General features: G+C 38.7%; 1 protein-coding gene across 1 annotated transcript in view; it reads left to right on the forward strand.

Annotated features, from left to right (window-relative positions):
* The first annotated feature begins 8280 nt into the window (after positions 1-8280).
* The window catches only part of IPO8 (importin 8), a 73777-nt gene continuing 56454 nt past the window's right edge, over positions 8281-25603 (forward strand). The window contains exons 1-5 of the mRNA XM_027594401.2: positions 8281-8588; positions 14118-14199; positions 20277-20433; positions 23106-23264; positions 24312-24468. Coding sequence (XP_027450202.1) covers positions 8505-8588; positions 14118-14199; positions 20277-20433; positions 23106-23264; positions 24312-24468 — 639 coding nt within the window. The 5' untranslated portion in view covers positions 8281-8504. The remainder of the gene's footprint in view (positions 8589-14117; positions 14200-20276; positions 20434-23105; positions 23265-24311; positions 24469-25603) is intronic.

The raw sequence follows: 25603 nt of genomic DNA on the forward strand, positions 1-25603 counted from the left end.
ACTAATCCTAAATTTTCCAAGCATCATTTCTTTATTCATTTTATGTCAAGGGCTTCATTCCTTGAAATAAATGATTAACTTAGTCTTGAAAATATGTGGGTTATCTAATTTATACCTGGCTCTGGGGCTACAAAGATAAATGATGTTCAGATGTTCAGACACACAGGTATATCAATTTCATCCATTTCATTTGCTGAGAGCAAATCACTCTCTTAGGTTTTGCTGTGCTCACCACAAGTGTAGCTGCCATCTGTCACCATACGGTGCTGTTAAAACACCATTGATAATATTCCCTATGCTGGACTTTCATTCTCACGACTTACTCCACAACTGGAAGCCCACTCTCTTTGATCCTACCACCCCTTGCCCTCAGGCCACCACCAGTTCTCTGTATAGATGGGCATACTTCTGTTTTTTGTTCCACGTGTAAGTGCAATCATGGCATTTGTCTTTCTCTGATGTATTCCCCTTAGCATAATGCCGCGTAGGTTCATCCATGCTGTTTGCAAATTGCAAGATCGAATTCCTTTTTTATGGCTGAATAATAGTCCTCTGTATATATACACACCACATCTTTGTCCACTCATCTATCAGTGGGTCCTTGGTTTGCTTCTGTATCTTGGCTATTTTAAATAATGCTGAAGGACAATCTCTTGAATTATTTCTTTGACTCTATCACACTTTGTTTCCCCTCTGTTCTATATCTGGAACTCTTAATACTCAGGAGCTAGACCTCCTTGGATCAGTTCTTTAATCTTTTGTCTCAAAGTTTCTTTCTGGGAAATTTCCTTCATTTTATCTTCCTACCTTTTGACAGTTTTAAATTTCTCCTACGTTTAAAATTTATGAGGACACTTGTCTGAATGCTCTTTACATGTGTGTGTTCTGCTCGTTTTGAGATTGCATTATTTTCTGAGGCTAAAGTTTAAGTTTTCTTCCATCTGCAGTCTATTCCCCACACTTTTTCTATTTGTTCTAATTTCTTATCTGTATTGTTATATTTGCTCAGAATATTGTGATAATCAGTTGATTGTTCATATTTAAGAATGGGGCACCAACGACTGCCTTCGGCTCAGGTCATGATCCCGGAGTCCCGGGATTGAGTCCCACATCGGGCTCCCTGCTCTGCAGGGAGTCTGCTTCTCCCTCTGACCCTCTTCCCTCTCATGCTCTCTATCTCTCATTCTCTCTCTCTCAAATAAATAAATAAAATCTTAAAAAAAAAAAAAGAATGGGGCACCAAAAATACAATTGGAAACATTGAATGCAGAGGTGGGACTAGTTGACTTTGGGGTTTATGGTAGTGTGATTTGGAGGGGAGGGTGGGGACATCAATGTGGGAGTTTCTAAGTGGGACACAAAACCCAGAAGCCATAAAGGGTGGACAAATTTTACACATAGAATTTATTCCCCTAAAACTTCTGTTTGGTGGAAATGATGTCAAAAGACAAATGACCTTCTGCAATGGGAGGAAATAGAGAAAAAGATGGCCAAAAGGCAACATGTATGAAGGGGCAGTTAATACAAACATAAACAATGATCAATAAGCATATATAAAGTTTTTAGGTGCGTATTTTGGCAAGCATGTGGAGAAATGAGCACTCATACTGTAGATGGGAATAAAATTGGTATATTTTTGGAGAGTAAATATCAACATAAGAAAGCATATGTTTTTTGACCCAGAAATTCCACTGCTGGAATATACAAATAGTTTCAGAATTATGCTGTGATACGTGCATATAGATACTCTGTATAGTATTAATTATAATAGGAAAATCTGGAGAAACAACCTAGATGCCTACCAATAGGGAACTGGTTAAGTCAGAATGGAAGATAACAGAGCAGAGTGTGCAACAATGTTTAAACATTTCCAAATCTATGTGTGTATGATTACTTGGATCATTTTTTTCTGGTAGTTTGTACAAGAAATTTGATAATGTTGGCTCTAAGGAAAGGGGGTTGTAGATTGAGGGAGGAAGACTTTTACTTTTTATTCTGAATCTTACTGTAGAACTTGAAATGTACATACCACTTTTTTGTGAAAAATTTTCAAGTAAAAGATAACGGTAGGTTTTATGGTTCTTATACCACCTTGTCTGGTTGGAGCTTGAGGATTTGTTTTCATTATCATTACGCCTGGGATAACACATGGAAGAGTTTACCATAAAAACCTAACTGCCAGGGCACCTGGGTGGCTCAGTTGGTTAAGTGTCTGCTTCTGGCTCAGGTCATGATCCCCAGGGTCCTGGGATCGAGCCCCGCATCAGGCTCCTTGCTCAGCAGGGAGTCTGCAACTCCCTCTCTCTCCGCCGTTCCTCCTGCCCGTGCTCTCGCTCTTGCTCTCTGTCAAATAAATAAAATCTTAAAAAAAAAAAAAAAAAAACCTAACTGCCTTCCACCTTTCACTAATATTTGCATTTTACCTCATTATTTACAGAGTACCCATATCTATGTGATCTTACTAGATCCTCAGATCCTAGACACTGTTTAAGGACATAAGAAGATGGAGACTTTTGGAGATTGACTTTCTCAGGCTACTAGCAGAAGTGCCTGGGCCAGACTCCGCTCTCTCAAGCCCAAATACAGCCTATCATTTTCTACAGTAGTTTTTTCCTCTTCTTTAGTTCTCAGGTGCTGTTACTTTTACCATATTTCCCATTGTTTTGCACACACAGATGTTTTTGGTTCACTACTCAGTTTTGCTATGGTTAACTAAACACTTTGTGAACTGGGCCAACCGGACTCTGTTGAGCTGTCGTCAGAAGGTGTAGTTCCAGTAGATCCCGAAGTTGAGATGGATGACTTCTTTTCCAGTGTGAAATGTGAAAAGCCTGAGGAAATAAACATTTTGAGGAAAGAAACCCTGATTTGAAACGAAGTATTTCTTTAGTCCTAGTTAATATTACTATCTTTAGGTTCTAACCCTTCCCACCACCACTACCATTTTAGTCCCTCAGAGAAGAGACTGACTTCTGGTCAGAAACTTCCTAATCCCCTATTACTTTAGCTTATTGATCACTGATTTTTAATTTTTTAAAACTGAGAGGTCTGTCACATTCTTTTAGAAAAGTGCACTCAGGGCTTCTGGTTACATGTGTCATTTTAGAGACTATCGTTGACTTCTGTTACATTAACAAAATACTAAAGATCTTAAATTTACAAGATGTTTGTGTATACTCTTGCATATATTTCAGATGCTATGTTGTAGAGCCCTGGCAATATAGACACTTTCGGGGTAGAAGTATTCACTTGCAGATTATTTATCATGGTTTAAAAAAATGTATTAAACTTAACAAATAGGATTTTTTTTGTGCATTGGGTTTTAACTCCCATTTTCTCTTTCTACCGTGTGGACCAGATTCAAGCCTAGTAACACAGACCAGCAGATGAGCTGCCGCCAACAGATGGGGAGGACAGCTGTGTGATACTCCATTTAGAGGACTAAAATGTTAAATCTCAAAGGCCACAGTGACAATGCTTGGAGTGAAAACTACTTCCTGTAACTGGAGTTGTAATCATGCCAGTTATTCTCTCTCTATGCTTTATTTCTTGCGTAATGTCCGTGTCTGTGTGCTAGCTAACCTATATGCCCAGATGACTCATAGTTCTCTAACGGCATCCCTGTGTTCCTTCCTCTAACCCCTGCCTTAGCTCTTTTGGGAGTGCCAGATAGGAATTTCCAGTTGTCACTGGAAACCTCTAGATGTCTAATCCTTAAGCACTTCTAGTTCAACATGTTGAAAGGCAAACTGATCTTCGCTCCAAACTTTAATATTCCTTCGGGTTGCCCCGGTTAATGAGTTCCATATGTCATCAAAGCTTGAAATTTCAGAATCATTCTTGACTTCCCTTTGTTACTTTATATATTGTATAAGTCACAAATTCCTGTTGATTCAACCTGTGAAATGTCTCGTATCTCTTACCTTCTTAATTGCTATCATGGATGTCCTGTTTCAGACCCCTTATCTCTCTCACATGCATTCATTTATTCATTCAACCAGTATTTCTTGATTGCTTTTTATGTACCAGGCATAGTATGAGACTAGGTCTCACTATGTCTCATTCAATAAAGGTTGAACAAGGTCTGTCCTCTCTTTTAAATAGGATACAAAGATAGTTAATACTGAGCATGTACCCTGGGCAATGTGCTTATCTTACTTAGTCCTTACAACAGCTCTTGGAAGCAGATGAGGAGACAGAGGTATAAAGAGGTGAGGCATATGCAGACCATGACAGTACAATAAGACAATATAGCTGGCTCACATTCTACCGTAAATAATGTTAGTGTATCAAGAAATAGACCTCCTCTCATGTAATTAAAAAAGGGGACTCAAACACAAGTATAAGTTAAACCTAAGTTATAGTTTAGGGAAAGCTGTTTTAAAATACTTGGAAAGAAATCTGAGAGCAGAATCATAGATGCTTGTGTTTTTTTTTTCCTGTTGCCTTAGACACTGCTAACTTGACAGCATTGTTTTTTTAGTAATTTATCTTCATTGAGTCTTTCCAAAGCCCACAAAGTTTTATTAGGAACATCAACTCTATTTAGGCATTTTGTTAAAATACTTATCCTAGATAATTGTAGATTCTCATGTAGTTATAAGAAAATACACATGGATCCTGTGTACCCTTTAATTTCCTTAGAAATTAAGTGGCAACATTTTGTAAAACAAGATACAGTATTACAACCAGGATGTTTGAGATTGGTACCGTCAAGATAGAGAACATATCCATCACCAGAAGGATCCCTCATATTGCCCTGTTATAGTAATGCCCCTTTCCTTCTTGTCCCCATTCCCCGTTTAAGCCCTCACAACCATTGATCTGTTCTTTCTGTGATTTGTTATTTTAAGAATGTTATTTATTTTTTTAAAGTAGGCTCCATGCCCAGCATATGAGCCCAAAGTGGGGCTCCAACTCACAACTCTGAGATCAAGACTCTGAGGTCAAGACCTGAGCTGAAATCAAGAGTCGGACACTTAACTGACAGAGCCACCCAGGCACCCCATTTAAGAATGTTATATTAGTAAAAGTTATATAAATGGAATCAGATAGAATGTGAGCTTTTGGGATCGGCTTTTTTCACTTAGCTTAATTCTCTGAAGATTCATCCTGGTTGTTGAATGTATCATTCCTTTTTATTGCTCAGTAGTAAGTATAGATGTGCCAGTTTGCTTAACCACTGTTTTCCAGAGAGGTGGTATCATTTTAAACCCCTACCAATAATATATGAATGATCCAGTTTCTCTGGTGTCACTATTTTTTTTTTTGTCTTTTCTCTCTTTTTATGTTATTAAAATAACTGCATCAAGTCTCTCCCTACTCCAAACCATCTTCAGTGCTACCAGTGTTCAGTTTTAGACATGTGCCTTAAAGGATTTGGGTACAGCCAGGTAGAAACATGGAAGGTATTTGGATACATCTAGTTTAAGGAAGGGGATCTTGGTTAGAAGCAGTTTTCTGCGTTGTCCCCGTTGAGTTGATGGTTAAGGTTATATAAGTGGATGAAATGACAAAAGCAGAATTCTCTTTTTCTTAAGAGAAAGAAAAGAAAGAGAAGAGGGTGAAAGGGTCCTGAGAAGCACCAGTGTTTAAGACTTGGGTGATCAAGTGAGCATTCAAACTATTACGAATATAGGGCACCTGGGTGGCTCAGTCGGTTAAGCGTCTGCCTTTGGCTCAGGTCATGATCCCAGGGTCCTTAGATGAGCCCTGCATCAGGCTCCCTGCTCAGCAGGGAGTCTGCTTCTCCCTCTCCCTCTGTGTGCGTGCACTCTCATTCTCAAATAAATAAATCTTTAAAAACTATTACAAATATATTCTTTAAAACAAGAAAACATATTTTTAAAAAAGAAGAGCATATAATACAGTGTCAGATACCAAAGAGAGACATTTTCAGATGAGAACCGAAAATGTCTCTTGCATTTGGTATCTAAAGGATCTAAAGGATTTTTGCTCCGCAGCTTCACTGGGGGAAATGAGGGCAGAACCCTGGGGATAGCTGATTGAAGCATGAGTAGGGAAGTAAAGAAGTAGAGACAAGGAATGAAGACCATTCTTTGGAATGAAAAGTGAAAGAGAACAATAACTAGCATTATTGGAGAAAGATTGTTTTTTAACTGGGGGAAATGTTTTTAGGCTGAGATTGAATCAGTGGAGAGAAAGGGGTTGAAAATATAAGAAAAAGTTTCACAAAATTGTTGACTGTGAGCATGCAATTACTCAAGATTTATTTTATTTTTTTAAAAGACTTTATTTGGGAGAGAGAGAACATGAGCAGGGGGAGTGGAAGAGGGAGAGAAAGAGTGAGAAGCAGACTCCCCACTGAGCAGGGAGCTTGAAGGGGGTCAATCCCAGGACCCTGGGATAATGACCTGAGCCAAAGGCAGACGCTTAACTGACTGAGCCACCCAAGCGTCCCCTCAAAATTTATTTTATGAAAAATATATAGAAAAGGGAGATTTATTGAGCAAGGTCCCAGAAGAGATGGGAGAGAATTGGGTTCAGATTGGAGGTAAGGAGGTGAATAGGGGTAAGCAGAGATTAATCTGTGTTTGAGTGAGTTGAGCCTGATGGCTTTGCTCGTCTTTTCAGGGCTCTGTGAAACAGGGAGTTTGAGAAGAGTCTTGAGGGTTGGAACAGTTGCTGGGAAAATGGAAGATCGTTCTGATCAAAGAAGGAATAGGATTGTTGACCCTAAGAAAAGAACACACATGGGGGCACCTGGGTGGCTCAGTCTGTTGGGAGTCTGCCTTCAGCTTGGGTTGTGATCCCGGGTTCCTGGGATGGAGAGTCCCACATCAGGCTCCTTGCAAACCAGGGAGGCTGCTTCTCCCTCTGCCTCCCGCTCCCCCTGCTGTGCTCTCTCTCTCTGACAAATTAAAAAGAAAGAAAAGACACACATTTCTAGCGGTGTTGATTTACATAGTGGGTCAAAGGTAGACTTAAGAAGTTGAATTGGGCTGCGCCCGGGTGGCTCAGTCATTAGCTTCTGCCCTCGGCTCGGGTCATAATCCAGCCTTGCATTGGGCTCTCTGCTCCGAGGGAAGCCTGCTTCTCCCTCTCTCACTCCCCCTGCTTGTATTCCCTCTCTCGCTGTCTCTCTGTCAAATAAATAAAATCTTAAAAAAAAAAAAAGTTGAATTGGGAGTTTAACAGCAAAGAAGTATGTGTAGTAAGGAATGGGGAGACTAAGGAGAACTAAAAAAGTAATTGAGTTGGAAAACTGGTGAATTATTGAGGGAGAGAGAGATTGGAGGAATAGGTCCTAATTTGAAAAGAGGATATTGGAGTTAAGATTTCAGAGGTCAAGGAGCTTTAGATTATCATGAGGTCCAAAAAAGTGGGTTAATGAAATAGTGTGGAGATGAAAGCACTTACGTTTCCTAAGACCCTGGAGTGCTAAGGAGTTTGAATAATATCTTAAAATTGATGGGAAGTTATCAAGGAAGGGACATGACAGTATTAACCTTTAGGAAACATTACTCCGATGTCAGTGTGGAGAATGGACTAAAGAGGGGGAAAACTGGAAGCAGTAAGAGACATTGGCAACCACTAGGCGATTGAATTTATTGGGCCAGATAAGGCCACAGTGAGTGGAAATTGTATAATCCTTCTTGCCTTTCACTACTTTTCTGAGAAGGTACAGACGTCTTTCAGAAACTCTCAGGCACATAGTTTCTTTGTTCTCTTTATTTTCACAATTACTCTGTAAATATTTTTACATTTGTCTCTTCTATCAGATTGTAAGTTCCTTCATAATAACCTGCATCTCAGTCATCTTGTTATAATGTGGTACCTAAATATCTCAGTACTCTGGTCCATAAACGTATGTTTAACAAATGTTGAGGGAATGAATGAATGAATGAATGATGGCTCACATAGATCAAGGGAACCCTGTCCTACTGTGGGCTAGATGATCTTAAGTTCCCAACAAGTCTACCCTGGAACAGGTTCGGTTGTGATGCCCAGTTTCGTACTAACAAAAAGTGCCGTTCCATCTTTATATGCTCAATTAGGAAGTATCTGTTAAGAGACCCCGAGCCCGCTTGTTTCCTCATCTGGGAAGGAGCGGAGGCTGTTTTCCGTAAGGCAGCATGGCGGCCGCCTGCCGGAGCTAGTGCGCGCTTTTCCCTCCCGGGAAGAAGCCAGTTACTGTTTTCCGTACAGCAGCATGGGGGCCGCCTGTGGGAGCAGCCATAACATCACGCCCTGGGGAAGAGGCCGCCGTAAAGGAAGCGCCGCTTCCTCTTCTCACTTCTCCCGCCTCCCACCGGCTGTCGTAAAAGGGTGAATGGAGAGCGAGTTGTGGGGGGTAGAAAGGGAGGACAGGGGGCGCGGAGTCAGAGTGGCGCAGCAAGTGGCTGCAGGTGGCGACGGTGGCGGGGGGTGGGGAGTGAGGTAGTCCAGGGGTCGCGGAGGAGGAGGCTGAGAGGGTCAAAAGAAAAACTAAAGCTGCAGTCTGGCCTACTGGTCCGGGGGCCGCGGAGCCCCCACCCGGGGAGATGGACCTCAACCGGATCATCCAGGCGCTGAAGGGCACCATCGACCCGAAGCTGCGGATTGCAGCTGAGAATGAGCTCAACCAGGTGAGGAGCGGGCCTGCGGCGCCCCCTTGGCGCCCCCCGCGGGCTCGCCCGGCTCTCCTCTGCGCCCCTGATCTCCACCCCAACCGGGGCTCCGGACCCTGGAGCTAGTCTCGGCTCGGCCCGGCCCGCCCCCCGCCCCCCGCCCCGGGGTCCAGTTTAGTGGCACTCCCCGGATCTTTTCTGAACAACTCGCGCACCTGTTGGCCACCTTTGCATCTTTTCGTGTCGTTTTCCTTTCCTAGTGCAGTTTGTTCGGTCCCCTTGATCCGCAGAAAGAGGCTTTGGAAAGCTTTGCTAGTGTTTGCAGGGTGTGATTCCCTAAGTACGCTGATTTAGGGACGAGGGTGGGAAAATTCACTTAAAATTCAAATCTGAGTTCAGCTTTTCTCCAGACCCAGCCTTTTTTAAGTGTTGCGGTGGGAAACCCTGCCCATCGCCTGCTTCTGTGGGGTTGGCAGGACTCTTTTGACACTGATTGGCAGAGTTGTGTTGGAGCGCTGGGAAGTGCTGCCGGGAGAGTGCAGGGGAGGCAGTTTTCATCGTGGTACTATTTTATAAAAGATACGTCAAGTAATATGCGTTTGGAGGGATTTCTTATAAGCGCTAAAATGTGTAAGACTTTCTTTTATCTTCCATCGTGTGTTCTTCTTACTGGCCCTGACCTTGTTCCAGCGTTACCACCGGCATTTTGAAATTGTAGTGATCCCAAAATTTAGCTCATGTTTTCCCTCCTCACCTGTAAGAATGAATGATAGACCTCTTACTAAAAAGTACGAATTAAGGTCTACTCCCCAGGGTAGAGTGACAGCTGGTTGAGGTTGGGGCAATCCTTAAAATATAAAGGAATATACCTAAATTAGTGGTTTTCAAAGTGTTGCCCAGGATGAGCAGCATCTACATCACCTGGGAACTTGGAAATGGAAATTATTGGGCCTCGCATTTAGAGACTCTGAAACTCTGGGGGTGGGTCCCAATTATGTTTTAATTAGCTAGCTAGATGATTCTGTGCTTCCTGAAGTGTGAGAACAGTTGTTTTAAGTAAAAGTTTCTGTGGGAGTTCACTAAGGTTTTCCCTAGTTGGAGTTGACTTTAAAGTGCAGCTGTGCATTTTAAATCTTTGAAATCCAGTGGGAAATCTGGATGGTGTTTGGAGTTAAGTGTGAATCAGGATCCCCAAGAGATAAAGGGAGAGTGAAAACACTGGAGAGAAGGTTGAATTAAACTGAAGCCTAAAGAGAATGTGTTGTTACCTCAAAAAGAAAAGGACTCTTACTCAGAATAGGGGAAAATTAAAGTCAGTACCTGTCCCAGGCTTTGCAGAGCAGAGGTACTATATGGTGATTGGCTAGAAGAATAGTAGTAATCCAGGGGTTGGTTAGAAGGAACAAAGCAAGAGCTGAACTTGCATCTATTAGTATGAACAGGGGAGTTGGCCTGTTTGTGACCCCCTTCTCTTTACAATGAGGCCAGATGTTATTTTGATAGTGTCAGTAGGGATATCTTTGATATCATGTTATACCTTCCTGCCTCTGTTAGCCTATCCTTGCTTTGTTTCTGATTCATCAGTGTGTAAGTGCAGTTGACTGTAGAGAAGGGGAAAGGTTGGTGGGGAAGCCTGCAGAACTAGAAGAGACACTTGGGACCCAATTCTATATTTTTCTTCATAGTATTTCAGTTCAAACCCATTTCATCCTCACTCTGCCCTGCCCCATATCCACCCATTTCATCACAGACCATAATTACCTCTGCAACTTCTAAAAGTAGCTTATTGCTATGCCACTCATTGAACACTTATATTTTGTATAATGCTTTGTGTTGTAATATGCTCTAAGTATTTTTTTTAAATTGTCTGTAAGTAGAAGACAAGTATAAAGTCACATAACTGTATAGTAAAATACGGCTATAATGTTGGGTTTTGTATGCTTATTCTTTACCACCACTGTAATATCCTGCTTTGTTGGACAAATGGGTGGGTAATCTACCATAAGTGATTAGGGTCCAGCTAGTTTATTTTAGTCTAGGTCCCCTCTCAGCAAATATGCTCTGCGTGGGAAGTGGGGGCAGCTTCTGCAGTGTACTGATGATTTACCAATTGCCTTGTAGAAGAGTAGGCGGTTTCAAAACATAACAGCCTCTGTTCTGAAGGATAAATTCTTGTTTGGAGCTGTATTTTTCTCTAGCCAACATATTTCTGTTACCAGTGACTGGTTCCTTGATTGCTCTGTGTGATATTGTTTCTATGGGAAAATGCATTTTCATTTTTTCTTTTTCTTTTTTAAAAAAAGATTTATTTATTTGAGAGAGAGATAGAGAGCTTGTGAGCATGGGGAGGGGCAGAGGGAGAGAGAGAGAAACTTGGGTGGACTGCACTGAGCCTGGAGCCCGACATTGGGCTCGATCTCATGACCCTGAGATCGCAAGCTGAGCCGAAACCAAGAGTTGGATGCTTAACCAACTGAGCCACCCAGGGGTCCCCAGAGAACGCATTTTCAGTTTTATCTCAGGGTATTAAGAATGCATCCTGTGCACATTCCTCCTTGTCTGTATGCCCAGCAGTCCCTTTAGCACCTGCAAAGGGAAGTAGGAATGGGTAGCTATCTTGCTCCAGTAACTCATCCACAAAGGTATCTTCTTTTAATAAAGCATTCTCCACATGGCCTCAATAGGGAAATAAAAATAATTACTTTCATTGCCGAGCTTTGGAATCTCTGCTTTTCCATGCATCTGTCTATATCATTTTTATTGCCCTTTAAGCAAGTTTGCTTATATGAATAACATATTTATTGAGTTCTAATGCAGACACTAATCCAAGGCTCTGCTTTCACAGAGCTTGCATTCTAGTGGGGAATAGAGACAAGTAAATAATATCAGGTCATAAGTGCAATAGATAGTAAAGTCTTGGAGAGACAGCGTTGGAGTGTATAAATGGGGTGGTCATTCTCTGAAGAATGACATTGAGCAGAGACCTAGATGTTGTGAAGGAGTGAACCAGGTGAAGAACTGGGAGAGAAACAGAGGGAAGAACAAGTCCAATAAAGGCCTTCAACTTGGCATGTTGGAGTACTAGAAAAGGTAATGTAGTGGGAGCAGTGAGGCAGAGAATGGGAGACAGCAGGTCTTTGCTTTAAAATGAGTTCTCGTCAAATGCAGAATTATGCTAAGTAAACTTTATTTTCAGAAAACTTCACAGATAGAAAGTAAATATCGAGAAATGTCTTTTTTTTTCTTAGAAACTTGAACCCCAAGTTAGAAAAGAAATTGGGTTAAATACTTGTGTGGAAAGTAGTATGAGACTTTATCTGAATTTACTCCTGGATGTTTTAGCTGGCCAAATTAACATAGTTTGAATCAAGGCTGAAAGGAGAAGACAAAAAGTTGCACAAGGTCATTGAAATGGCAGGCAGTTGCAAAAAGAGGAGTTCCAATATGTGTACAAAGGCAACAGTGTTGAAATGAAAGTAGTCTCCACAATAACTGCTTTAAAATAGGTACCATTAATCTAAGTGTACAGGTTATTTTGTACTTATGTGCAATAAGTATCTAAACTATAGAGATTAGAACTAAACTATGGATGCTTTAGTCTGTGATTCACTACAGGATCTTTCTGTATCTCAAATGTTACAAACATGAGTTATTTTATAATTACACATAGAAGGTTAGAAGATTGGGCTAAATCTGTATTAATTTTGACTCCTGTAAACTGCTGTTAAAAGAAATCTGTTTTCTTAAAAATTACTTTAAAATGGTAGTTTCAATTATAAATAAAAAATTTATATACAACAGATTTAAGATTCTGAGCTTTATACAGGATGAAAACAAGAACAATTATAAGATAATTAAAAATTTTTTTTAAGATTTTATTTATTTATTTGACAGAAACACAGCGAGAGAGGGAACACGAGTAGGGGGAGTGGGAGAGGGAGAAGCAGGCTTCCTGCTGAGCAGGGAATCTGATGCGGGGCTTGATCCCAGGACCCTGGGACCATGACCTGAGCCAAAGGCAGATGCTCAACGACTGAGCCACCCAGGCACCTCAATAATTCAAAATTTTATAGAAAGATTTGGAAAGCAAAATATTCTTGGATGGAAAAGATCGACATTTTTAAGATACCATTTTTCTCCAGATTTTTTAGTCAAACATTTATCTTATTAATGCTATTATGAATAAATGAGTAGGAAAGGTGATAAATTAAAAAGTTGAGTGGTATACATAAACCTAGTGGTATGTTGAAAAGGATGCCACTTGTAGGTCCAGGCTTCTGGGAGAAGGGAAGCTGAACATTTCCTCTTTATCACTGTCGGTTTTAGCCTTACTGAGAATTTATGAGTCTTTTCTGGGAATGTCAGCGGGTAAGGCCAAGTATAAGCTCTGGGAATGTGGCAGAACGGTAACCTGGTCCAGGTACTAGACATTTAGAGGGAGTATTATCAGAAGGAACCGGCTGCTCTGTATTTTTTTTTTTTTTTAATTCTAAAATCAGCATGTCCAAACTCAGGAGTAGGTCAAAGTAGAACTTGTGTGTGTGGGGGGAGTGACCCAGGCAGCAGGCACGTCAGCACAGGCTCATTTGGGTGTCAGGTTTAAAAGATGCTCCACTGGGCGCCTGGCTGACTCAGTTGGTTAAGCGTCTGCCTTTGGCTCACGTCATGATCCCAGGGTCCCGGGATCCAGCCCTGAGTTGGGCTCCTTGCTCAGCAGGGAGCCTGCTTCTTCTGCCTGCCGCTCCCCCTGCTTATGCTCTCTCTCTCTCTGACAAATAAATAAATAAAATCTTAAAAATAAAATAAAGAGTGCTCCACCAACAGAGGGCAGCTGGTGATGACAACTGTCAACACTGTCTTGTGAGGCACATTGTTCCAACCTGGACTGGTTCTTCTCCATAGCTCATGCACAGATAATTCACATTATCTTGTCTGTTTTCCAATGTTGGATCTGCTGTTTTCTGTAGCCCATGTTTTCCATGTTTCTGTTTGTCAAAAATACCATAAGCAAAATTAAAGTACAAATAAGCTGGGGAGAAACACTTGCAATGTATAGGTCCAATAAAAGGTTAAGATTTTAAATTCATAAATAGCTCTTAGGATTTATTAAGAATGAAACAAATATTCTGTTCCAAAAAGGATAAAGGGAATAAGAAATTTGTAGAAGAAAACAAATAGCCAACAGGAAGGATAAATTTTAACTTAGCAGAAATGTAATTTAAAATATGAGTCAATTTTGAAGGAATGATAATGCTAAACCTTGTGTTGGATAAGTAGGTATATATTACTTTTGGGAGTGTAAATTGCTACACTTTCTGGAGAGCATTTTGACAATATAAGTTAAAAAACAAAAATATTCATACCCCTTTATTCATCAGTTTATTCCAATTTTGATTTGAAGTATTTCAGTAATCTTATTTTTGCCTTGGAGAATTTCTCTCGCTTTAAAACTTTTCCTTTTATTTGGATAGTAATGTATTCCATAACAGTGCTAACAGTTACTCATTTATATTGGCCTATTTTATAAATATTTCTTTGTAATTTCAGTCCTACAAGATTATCAATTTTGCCCCCAGTTTACTTCGGATTATAGTGTCTGACCATGTGGAATTCCCAGTACGCCAGGCAGGTGAGTAGGTTTTTCATCCTTTGTAAAATTATTTATTTCTGTGATTTCTTTAAAAAATAGGAAGCACACATAAAGTATTTCTAATGGCTTAAAAACTCACTTTCTTTTTCCCTGGAAATTTAGAGGTGATACTGAGCTCTTACATCTTCCCTAGCTTTTCCTCTCTTTCTCTCCTTTTCACGTACCGATTCCTTGCCTCTGTAACTTTGCCGTTTCCCCCTTAGCTTTCACAATTTCAATGGCTTAATCTCCCTAATTCTTTATAATTCCTGGTGGCCCACCCTTTGTGTCCATAGTTGAAGGCCGTGATTTTATGTATGTGGGTTTGAGCTCCATTCATAAGTCAGATCATGGAGGTAATATGTGCACAGATGTTCCTAAACACATGTTTGGGGAACAGGACTTTTATTTTAAACATGAGACTTACTTTCAAGTCTGTGGAACCTTATGGTAGTTCCATGATGTTGTGCCTTCCTCTTTTTGCCTTTTTAATGAGCTGGTCATTAGAGCCCAGAAGGTATAAAATGGAGAAAGTCTTGGAGTGTCATGAGTCTGAAAAGATAGTAATTTCAAGATAAATGGAGTAAAATGACAAATGCTAATTTAAAAAGTAGATATTTAAAAAAATTTTTTATTAGGTGACTTGATTTATATTCATTATAAATAATTTGGGCAATACAGAAAAATACAAAGATGAAAGTAAAAAAATTTACCCAATATTCATTGCTCAGAAATGGCCATCTTTAACATTCGGCGAACATTAGTCTTTACAGGTTCAGGTAGAAGGAGAGATCAACAGTTTTATACAGATAGGATTATACTCTATATGTTGATAAAAGTATTTAATTCTCCTTGAACATAAAAAGAAAAGGTAAGGAATCATTAGCTTTGGGAAAATACTTGTAGCAATATGTATGATTCCCTTTGTTGTTAAGAAAAACTTATGGAAAAACCTACATGTTGCAATTATTTGTTATTTTAATAAGGTTTATAAGACTTCTTGTTTTTTGAAACCATAACTCTCAGTTGTTTAATCTTTGTTTTATGAAATAGGGCTGTTCTGAAATCACATTTTGCTAAATGGAACTATTTTATTTATATTTATTTATTTAAGATTTTATTTATTTTTTTTGACAGAGACACAGGGAGAGAGGGAACACAAGCAGGGGGAGTGGGAGAGGGAGAACAGGCTTCAAGTGGAGCAGGGAGTCAGATGTGGGGCTCAATCCCAGGACCCTGGGATTATGACCTGAGCAGAAGGCAGATGCTTAACGACTGATCAGTGCCACCCAGGTGCCCCATGGAAACTATTTTAATAATCTGAGTGTTTATAGGGCCATCGTGGAGGTCCTGTGAAGCTTTGGAGAAACAGTATTTTTAAATATTTTTAAAGCAGTTTATTGACTTAATATGTCTTCTTTACACGACATATGAACATTATAAAAACTCATTGGATTGCCCTTAATTACACCCTCAGAGATAGCTGCCATCAACTTTGGTGCAAGGTTCTCCAATTCCTTTTTTTCTATAGATATGATGGTTTTAAAATGTAAAGAAGATGTGGTCCATATATACAATGGAATATTACTCAGCCATCAGAAAGGATGAATACCCAACTTTTGCATCAACATGGATGGGACTGGAGGAGATTATGCTAAAGTGAAATAAGTCAAGCAGAGAAAGTCAATTATCATATGGTTTCACTTATTTGTGCAACATAAGGAAGAGCACGGAGGACATTAGGGGAAGGAAGGGAAAAATGAAGGAGGGGAAACCGGCGGGGGAGACGAACCATGAGAGACTATGGACTCTGAGAAACAAACTGAGGGTTTTAGAGGAGAGGGGGGTGGGGGGATGGGTTAGCCCGGTGATGGGTATTAAGGAGGGCATGTACTGCATGGAGCACTGGGTGTTATATGCAAACGATGAATCATGGAACACTACCTCAAAAACTATTGATGTACTGTATGTGACTAGCATAACATAATAAAAAAGATATATATATATTTAAAAAATAGGAAAAAATGTATCAAAAATCTGTTTTTACTCCACATGGTGTTTTATAACTTTTTTTCCCCATTGAACCATATACCCTTGGGGCGTTGTTCCATATCAGTGTATACGCATATATATGTACTTTATTCTTTATAACAATTGTTCATTATTTCTTTATACAGAACTAGTTTAGTTTATTTAAACAATTTGATATTTATGGATATTTCCTTTATTGTTCTTTTTTGTTGTTGTTGATAGAGGCTAAGCTATAATCAGAATCCTTGGAGGTGCACCTGGGTGCTCAGTTGTTGAGCATCTGCCTTCGGCTCAGGTCATGATCCCAGGGTCCTGGGATCGAGCTCCACATCAGGCTCCCTGCTCAGCGGGAAGCCTGCTTCTCCCTCTCCCACTCCCCCTGCTTGTGTTCCCTCTCTTGCTGTGTTTCTCTTTGTCAAATGAATAAATAAAATCTTCAAAAAAAAAAAATCAGAATCCTTGGACATTTTTCTCTGGATGCTTGTAGGCTGTTAATGATATTTAAATTTTGAATTTTGAATCTTCTCACCAAGTTGCTTTTGCTTACTTTTTGTATCATAACTGCAGTAATGCTAGTTTCCTCATATCCTCTATACAACTTTGAATCTTAATAACTTAGATAACTAAGTTTTGATATGAAATGTAAATAGCATTTACAGGCAATTTTTCTTCATAATTTATGTAGATTTCAAATCTGTTAGTCACAGGACAGAGTTTATCTTGGTTAATTTTTTAATAGGACAGTTTTCTCTCAGAGCATCCATTTTATCATTGAATCTGAAATACACAGTATAAAATTCTACATTATATCTATCCTAAACTTATAAATTTTCTGTCCTATTTAATCTATTATTAAAATACAAAGATGCCCCAAGAACCTTATGGTGACATGCAGACAGGTAATTTATCATTTTATCATGACATTTAAAAAAGAATGATGTGATCTTTGCTTTAAAAAAAAGTCAGCATGCATAAAACTGTAAAAAATTATTCTAATATTAAGTGGAAAGACATAGTTCTGCAGAATATTCAGTTCTTGATTTTTTGGCTTGTGGGCCATCCTAAAATATTCTTGCTACCATCAATCAAGCTCATTAGTGAATGTCCCTTATTACTTTACTGTGAAGAAATAGGAAAAAAAAATGTAATATTTTGATATTGGTAAGCAGAACAAAATAAATTTGGATGTCCTGTTATTTTCCTTTTGAGGTATTAAGAGGCATAATAGCATTATTAATATTATTATGTAATGTACAGAGAAAGGAGCCCATCTTAAATTTAGTATAGTTAGGATTAAGAATCTCTCAGGTGACTTTGTTTCCAGTTTTTTATTCCTTGCCTGTGAGGAGACCCTCTAATATACCTAAACCTAGTTTCAGAAATGTAGTTTCTTTAGTACATTTTGGAGTTGCTATGAGCAGAAAAGTAGTTTGGACTTGAAAGTGGTAGTTGAGGGACACGTGGCTGGCCTAGTCACCAGAGCGTGCGACTCTTGATCTTGGGGTTATAAGTTTGAGCCCCACGTTGGGTGTGGAGATTACTTAAACATAAAACTTTTAAAAAAAGATTAAAAAGTAAATAAAAAAAAGTGGTAGTTGAGGGTTGGGTGTTATATTAGACCTGATGAAGTCATTGTTGGTGACTGATGTGGGGACCCTCATTTGAAAAACAGCATGGGTTCTGTTTTCTGTAAGTTGCTTGCTTTTTGTTTTTCTGACTTTTTGTATATATTTCTAAAAGATGGATAGGGAGGGATATAAAAATTCAGCTTATAGCTAAGTTATTCACAAGTTATTCTTTAAGGTTAACCTCAGTGTTCTAGAATACAGAACCTAGAAAAAACTGGAAAGATGCCTCTGATCAGTCCAGAAGCATTACAAGAAACTCTTTCATTTAAACTCATGTGTCTTAGATGTAGGAAGCTCCTTGGCTCTTACTCAGAATCTACTTAATCTTGTTTTGGATATAATTTAAATACGCTATTCGATTTCCTAGCCTTTAACAGATTAATAAGAGAGAGAGGGACTATCAAATTACAATGAAAAATGGAAAAGCTTGGAAACATCAATTCAGAAAGCATAGCATTGTGCTTCATTGAGTTCCTACAGGCATTCTTTCCCCTTTGAGGTTATGGGACTGACTGGCCTGTGTAGTTGTGAGTCTGGATCCATAGGGCTTAAGTGATGATTTGTTGTGCTTGAGAAGGAGAGAACTGTGTGTATGCTTTAGAAAGTTAATTTTAAACTTAAGATGCTTGGAATGGTGGATTTTGCAGAAAAACAAAGTTTAATTATTTCCATGTGACTGGATTAAGATGATATTTGTGTTTTGTTAGCTCTGGCAAATGGTTAGATAGATAACTAATTAAATGATTAAAGGGAGGTCTTTAGATTATTGATAGTTTGAATTATCTTTGGTGCTTTTTCTTCATTATTCTTAGCAATCCATGATTATCCATAAGAGAAATTAATATTCTTATTAACTTAAGTTCAATTTTGTTTTAACTAATTGAGGATTTATTTATTTTTTAAAAAAGATTTTATTTATTTGAGGGAGAGAGTGCATGTGTGTGAGTGCACAGTGGGGAGGGAGAGGGACAAGCAGACTCCTCACTGAGTGCAGAGCCCAATGGGGGGCTCAATCTCAGAACCCTGACTGAGCCACCCAGGTGCCTCTAATTGAGGATTTATTTTTTTTTTAAGAACTTTTGAAACATTTTATTTACTAGAGAGAGAGAGAGTGTGCATAAGTGAGGGTTGCACAGTGGGAGAGGGAGAAGCAGGCTCCTTGCTGAACATGGAGCCCCAGACGGGGCTCCATCCCAGGACCCTGAGACCATGGCCTGAGCCGAAGGGAAGACGCTCAACTGACTGAGCCACCCAGGAGCCCCAAGGATTTATTTTAACATATACAAATTAGTGTGCCTTTTTTGTAGGCCATCTTGTATGGTGCCCAATAATAAAAATTTTTAGTGGTAAAATTAATGGTATTTAATGACTATTATAAATAAGTCCATGATTTTACCATGTCTGTATCTTTGCTCTCTGAAAGTTGCTGTTTGTCAAGTTCATAATTTCATTACATTTCAGTTGTATTATAGCCAATGTAGAACATGTTGGTTTATTTTCTGTGTCATAATGCTTCTGTGAACCAATTTAGTTTTATGTAACATTGGGATGAAGGTGAGGTGGGGGAAGAAGGGAGAGGAGAAACTCAAGGGAAGAAAGTTAAAATGCTTTGCAGATCACATCTCTTCATCCTTACATATCATGTATATATAAGCATATGATGTTATAAGTATTTATATTCACTGTTCAGCTGCGATAGTTAGAAAGCTTCACCTTCCCTATCAAAACCCTATCTGAAGTATGTCAGCTTGTTTCTTTCGGAACCCTTTGGCTAACTGTTGGAGATGGGTAAACAGAATAGGAACAACATTATGTATTTTGATAGAAATAAACAGGTAAGAAATTTCCTGAGATTTTACAAAGATATTTAAAGGTTGATGTCTTTTTCCCTATTCTTACATTTACAAGGGGTAAATATTTCAGAAGGGTAAGGCAGAAATTAGCGATATTTCAAATATGGTGGTACAGAATGGTGGCCAGTGAAAGAAAATAAACAAGAAAAGCAGTATTACATGAAGGATGGTGGAATTTCACCTGTTGTGGACTCAGCTTTAGGCCTTAGGAGCAGTATAATCTTTATGCTATCAAAATGCAGTTAGTAGAGTTTCATTTAGACTACCTTATATTTAGTCTAAGGTTATATACTTGCTTCCTGGATCATTTTTTCTGTCCTGTAAACTCTGAAGCTTGATTTAATGAAATGTTTTCTGCTTAGATTTGCTTTATTAGCTAAAGGGAAAGTTTAAATTCTTATACATTTTCCTTTCCCCAGTTGGCTATTTATAATTGTAAGATTTTTCCATTTTTGCTGAGTATCATGTTTAGCAGTGAAGGGCTTTAGCCTTTGATGCTCTGTAAAGCTGAATTAAAGCCATCTTTTCAATACTGCTACATTAGCATTTTTTTTCTCTACCTTAGCTGCCATTTACTTGAAGAACATGGTGACACAGTATTGGCCTGACCGAGAACCTCCACCGGGAGAAGCAGTATTTCCATTCAACATTCATGAAAATGATCGTCAGCAAATACGTGATAACATTGTGGAAGGAATAATTCGGTCTCCAGATTTAGTGAGGTACATTATACTATATATGATTAGTAGGAAGCACAAAATGTTTGGATGGGAGAGGTTGTATTTAATCATCAGCCTCAAGTTTGTATTGCTGAAGAGGTAAAGTAATGAAGGTAGGCACTCAAAAATATTGTTTTGCTTATTTGTCTTTGTATTTGTAGTTCTTTGCCTCAGAATATTTTGGAAAAGATTTAGTTGCCATAAGTTGCCAATAAAGACTTAAGGCAAAAATCAAACTTAACTAAAATTATATAAATCCCTTCTATATAAATAACCTGTATTCTTAGTTATGATCTCTTTACTTTTTACCAACTGCTTTTTTCCCCCCAGTACAGGGAAATTGACTCCTGGCAGTTTTAACCTACCACTTTTCTTTATACTTTACCTATCTTTTCATTCATTTTTTTATGAACTGAGTATCTTTTTCTTTGAAGAAGACAGGATAGAGTAGGGATAAGCTAGAAGACTGGCCCTCGTTTTTAAAATTCAGGTTAGATGCTGAAGAACAGCACTGTCCAATAGACCTTTCTGTGATGACGGAGATCTTCTGCATCCATCCTGTCCAGTGTTTAGCCACGTGACATACATGGCTATTGAGTACCTGGAATGTGGCTACTGAAACTGAGGAACCGAATTTTTAATCTAATATTGGTTAAAGTGTGCACATAACACTAGCAGCTTCCCCCCTTGCACTGCAGAGCTGCAGAATCATAAACAGTTTGCAGTTTTATTTTTTTATTTTATTTTATTCTTTAAAGATTTTAGTTATTTGACAGAGAGAGAGAGAGAGACAGCGAGAGAGGGAACACAAGCAGGGGGAGTGGGAGAGGGAGAAGCAGGCTTCCCGCTGAGCCAGGAGCCCGATGCCGGGCTCAATCCCAGGACCCTGGGACCATGACCTGAGCTGAAGGCAGACGCTTAATGACTGAACCACCCGAGAGCCCCAACAGTTTGCAGTTTTAAAATAGGAAACACAGATTCTTTTCCATGTGAGCTAGTAATTAGATTTCTGTTGAAAACGGAGGAGGGAAAGAGGTGAAACTGAGGTAGGGGAATGAAATTGTTTACCATCAAGAGATGACATATAACTTTATCCCCGAGTGTCTAATGTACATTATGTCATAAGCAGTAGGAATAGGGAATAAAGTGTGAGGGGAACAGCGAGGAAGGAGAACAAACATTGAACTCCTCTTCGTTCAGTTCCCTTGTTAGTTAAGAGGAGAAAGGCCGTGTCCTGATGAAAGAAAATCCCTGTTGGTCTCGGTGGGTGCCCACGTGCCAGCCTGGCAGTGGCTCCCCTCTGACACCATCGTGTGTCTGAGTCTTGTCCGAGTCTTCACACTTTCAGTTCTCTCTGAATCTTGTGATGCTCCTACAGTAACGTATGGAAGGATGGCTGCTCATAGCCATCCCTTTGCTTGCTTGCAATAAGAAGGGATTGGGAGGTCTCTTGAAGATGAAATCTGAAAAAAAATGAGAAGTTTCAGTTTTATTGCACACAGATAGGACGGATTTATTGTTCAGGAACAACTGCTGGTGGTACAAGAGGAGACTTTTATCTTTATCATGAGACAGTTGCTTCTTGTATGTCCTGAAGGCTTAAATGTAATCAGTCTTGAAGAACTATTCTCAAAGTTCATTTAAGAGTATGGCCAAGGAAATTTTTCCAAATGGATTTGGTAACAGAAAGAAAAGGCATTATTTTGTGTGTTTCATTTCAGCGAATGCAAGTTATTAGCCAACTGAACACACACTTTTTTTTTTTTTTGGCATTATGGAATCCTGATTTAGCCAGGTTCACTTTCTGACCATTTGCAAACAACCATATAAGGACATATTGACAGTTTGTGGAAGAGAAATTTTTTTCCTCATTTTTTTTTTCCCCAATCCCAATTATAGTAGGGATCCCATTGAGGAAATGGTTACTGACATAAATGTTATGAGATCACATCTTTTATTAACTTTGTGGTTTTATTAAAGAGAAGTCTCTCTGTTTTAGGTCTTTCTTATTGCTTTTTTTCTTTATTTCTTTACAAATAACTTAGCTTTCCTCTTCAAGAATTGCCAGCTAATACTTGTTTCTTATTCTAAAAGACAAACATTACTGTCTTAGGAAACTTTGATAGGAGCAACATACTGTGTTGGCTATTTACTGATAATGGTTGGCTCAAGCTCACAGAGATGCTTCCCACTGTTATATCAGCCTCTGTTTTACCTACTTTGACTATTCTTAGGCTAAGTTTTTCCAGTTGAAATGACACAATACTTTGTTTTGTTTTGTTTCCCTCTTAGGAAATGATAACTAAAATACAAAAGGTAACAATGTGGGAAATTTTGCAGCTCAGTGGTGTCTTCATTCTTTTTTCTTTTGGAGAAATTTTAAATGAATTTTTATCTTTAAATTGTTTTTTCCCTCCAAAGCTGTATTTAGGATAATCCCGTTTCAAAGTTTTCATTCATTATAGGAAATTACCCATTCTGTTTATTTTCAGTAAGTGGAGCTACTGAGGAGGTTTTTCTTTATAGGACTGTTCTTTTTTTCCCCTGCCCGAGATATGTAACTATATAATACAGGTAAATAGAGGCTAGAGTGCTTTTGTGTAAATATTAGAGGTGTTTGAAATCTGATATTTATAACCACTTAGATTTTGGACTTTTTTCCCCCCACCTTACAGAGTCCAGTTAACAATGTGTCTCCGTGCCATCATTAAATATGATTTCCCTGGTCACTGGCCAGCAGTAGTCGACAAGATAGACTATTACTTGCAATCACAGGGCAGTGGAAGCTGGCTTGGCAGTTTATTATGTCTGTATCAACTGGTGAAGACATATGAGTAAGTTGATTTCTACTGGCTGAAGATACCAGCCTTGTGTTACTTAGAAAGAATTAAATTGCATAGAGAGGTCTGCTGTATTAGTGTTCTACAAAATCAGGTTAGTTTGGGAAATATTGGGTTAAGCACAGTCAAATATGTTTATTTACTACAGTTATTCAGAGAACCTTTAATCTGCTAAAGTACGTTGCTAATCTCTAAGGCAGTGATAAGATATGCAGTGTTTCTTGAATTTATTTGCCAGTTTCAGAGGCCCATTTATTAACAGCTTTCCTTGGAAACTCATGTAGAGGTACCTTAATATTTAAGTTCTTCAAGTGAGCACATTATTAAGTAAACCAAACATTTAACTCCTTGGATGCAGGATGGAAAATGTTAAAGTTTCCTTGCTAGCAACGTTCTTTTCCATGAAAGTTGCTTGGGAGATAGGAGGCTGGTGAGCGTCACATTTAATAGCATTGCTTTCTGGTTTCTAGGAGGGTTGCTCCTTATGCATGCAGAGTCCTGTAGTTTTCCTTTTAAAAAACTAGTTCAGACTCTGTAGAGTTTTTAGAAGATACTTGAGACTTGGAGCAATTGAAGTAATCTAAGAGCACCTAAGTTTGCAAACTATTTTTAACATTTCAATTTAGCATATTATAAGAAGAAATTTTTTCCCTACATTATTTGTTATATGATAGGAATGTCTATTTAAACAAGCATATCAACTTGTGTTTTATAGGAAGAATTGTGGTGTGATGAAAATTAATTTAAGTAGTAGAAAAAATCACTTAGGAAATTTGCAAACTAGTCTAGAATTCTTTGAAATCAATTTAACCCTTTCTAGAAAGATTTTAGATTTCTCTGCCTAAAAGAGGGATGTGCTCTTTCAGAGTTTCTTTCAAGTTTATTCTGACAATCCAAACAGAAAATGTAAGCCACTGTTTTTGGAATGTTTTTATTTCGTTAGCTATATCTAGTTTAAAAAAATATTTTTTCATTCATTATTTATAGTTCTTCTGTAGGGGGAGAAATTATTTTTTTCTCTTTTTGTCTTTGCTCATGTAGATATAAGAAAGCAGAGGAAAGAGAGCCTCTTATAGCAGCAATGCAAATATTTCTGCCTCGTATTCAGCAACAAATCATGCAGCTCCTTCCTGATTCCTCACATTATTCTGTTTTACTACAAAAGCAGATTCTGAAAATCTTTTATGCACTTGTTCAGGTAAGTTTCTGTTGCAGAAGATAAATATGGGACCTTGTATTTCTGCCTGATATATGGAAAGTGCTTAATATATGCAAGTTATTGTTAAAAATTATTATATAGTCTCACATGTATTTCTTTAAAAAAAATCCTATGGGGGGAAAAATCCTATGGCAGAACAGGCTCACAGAAATCTACTTTATTGTCCAAATTTATCTTAGTGGCAGAGCTGAGATTCACTGACTGTGCCTTTCACTCCAGTGTCTGAAGTGCTGGATGAGGAGAACCAGAGTAATTAACTGCCTGAGATTACCTGACTAATCTGTCAGCAGCGTTCTGCCTGTTGATAAGTTAGGATTATAGGAGAAGGGGAAGGAAAAGAAGAGGGTTCCTCTTGTACTGGGAAATCATACTGATGAGTTTCTTTGTAATTTGACCCAATTTATTAAGCCAACAAAGATTTAGTGCCTTACTTTCCTTCATTTAAAATACTTCCTTTTTCTGGGCACCTGGGTGGCTCAGTTGTTAAGCGTCTGCCTTCGGCTCAGGTCATGATCCCAGGGTCCTGGGGTCGAGCCCCGCATCGGGCTCCCTGCTCCGCGGGAAGCCTGCTTCTCCCTCTCCCACTCCCCCTGCTTGTGTTCCCTCTCTCGCTGTTTCTCTCTCTGTTGAAAAATAAGTAAAATCTTAAAAAAAACCAAAAACTTCCTTTTTCTTATCTGAAAGCTATAAAGAATATTAATATGAGAGTCTAAACAATAATTAGAAGAGGATAGAGATGGAATGTTTTAAATATAAAAGTATTTAAAATGTAATCCTTGAAAGATTTGGATAAATTATTTAGATCTGGGTGGAGGAAGAATAATTGTTGTCAGTCTGTAAAGTGTTTGATGATGAATGAGTCAGACCTCTGTTACATGCTTTTTTATTAGATCAGTCATGCGAGAGGTTAGTGTTGTCAAGCTAGAGAGCCAAGACGTTGGATTTGTTCTCGGCTTCATGTCCCTTAGGTACTTTTGTAGTGTTTCAGAATATTTCACTTCAATAAAGATTTATATTTTTAGACTCCTCTTTTAAACTTTTTTTTTTTAAAGATTTGTTTATTTTAGAGAGAGGGAGACAGTGAGAGAGAGTTGGGGGGGGAGGAGCAGGAGGG

This window comes from Zalophus californianus, chromosome 9, assembly GCF_009762305.2.
Source record: "Zalophus californianus isolate mZalCal1 chromosome 9, mZalCal1.pri.v2, whole genome shotgun sequence".
NCBI classification, from domain to species: Eukaryota; Metazoa; Chordata; class Mammalia; order Carnivora; family Otariidae; genus Zalophus; species Zalophus californianus.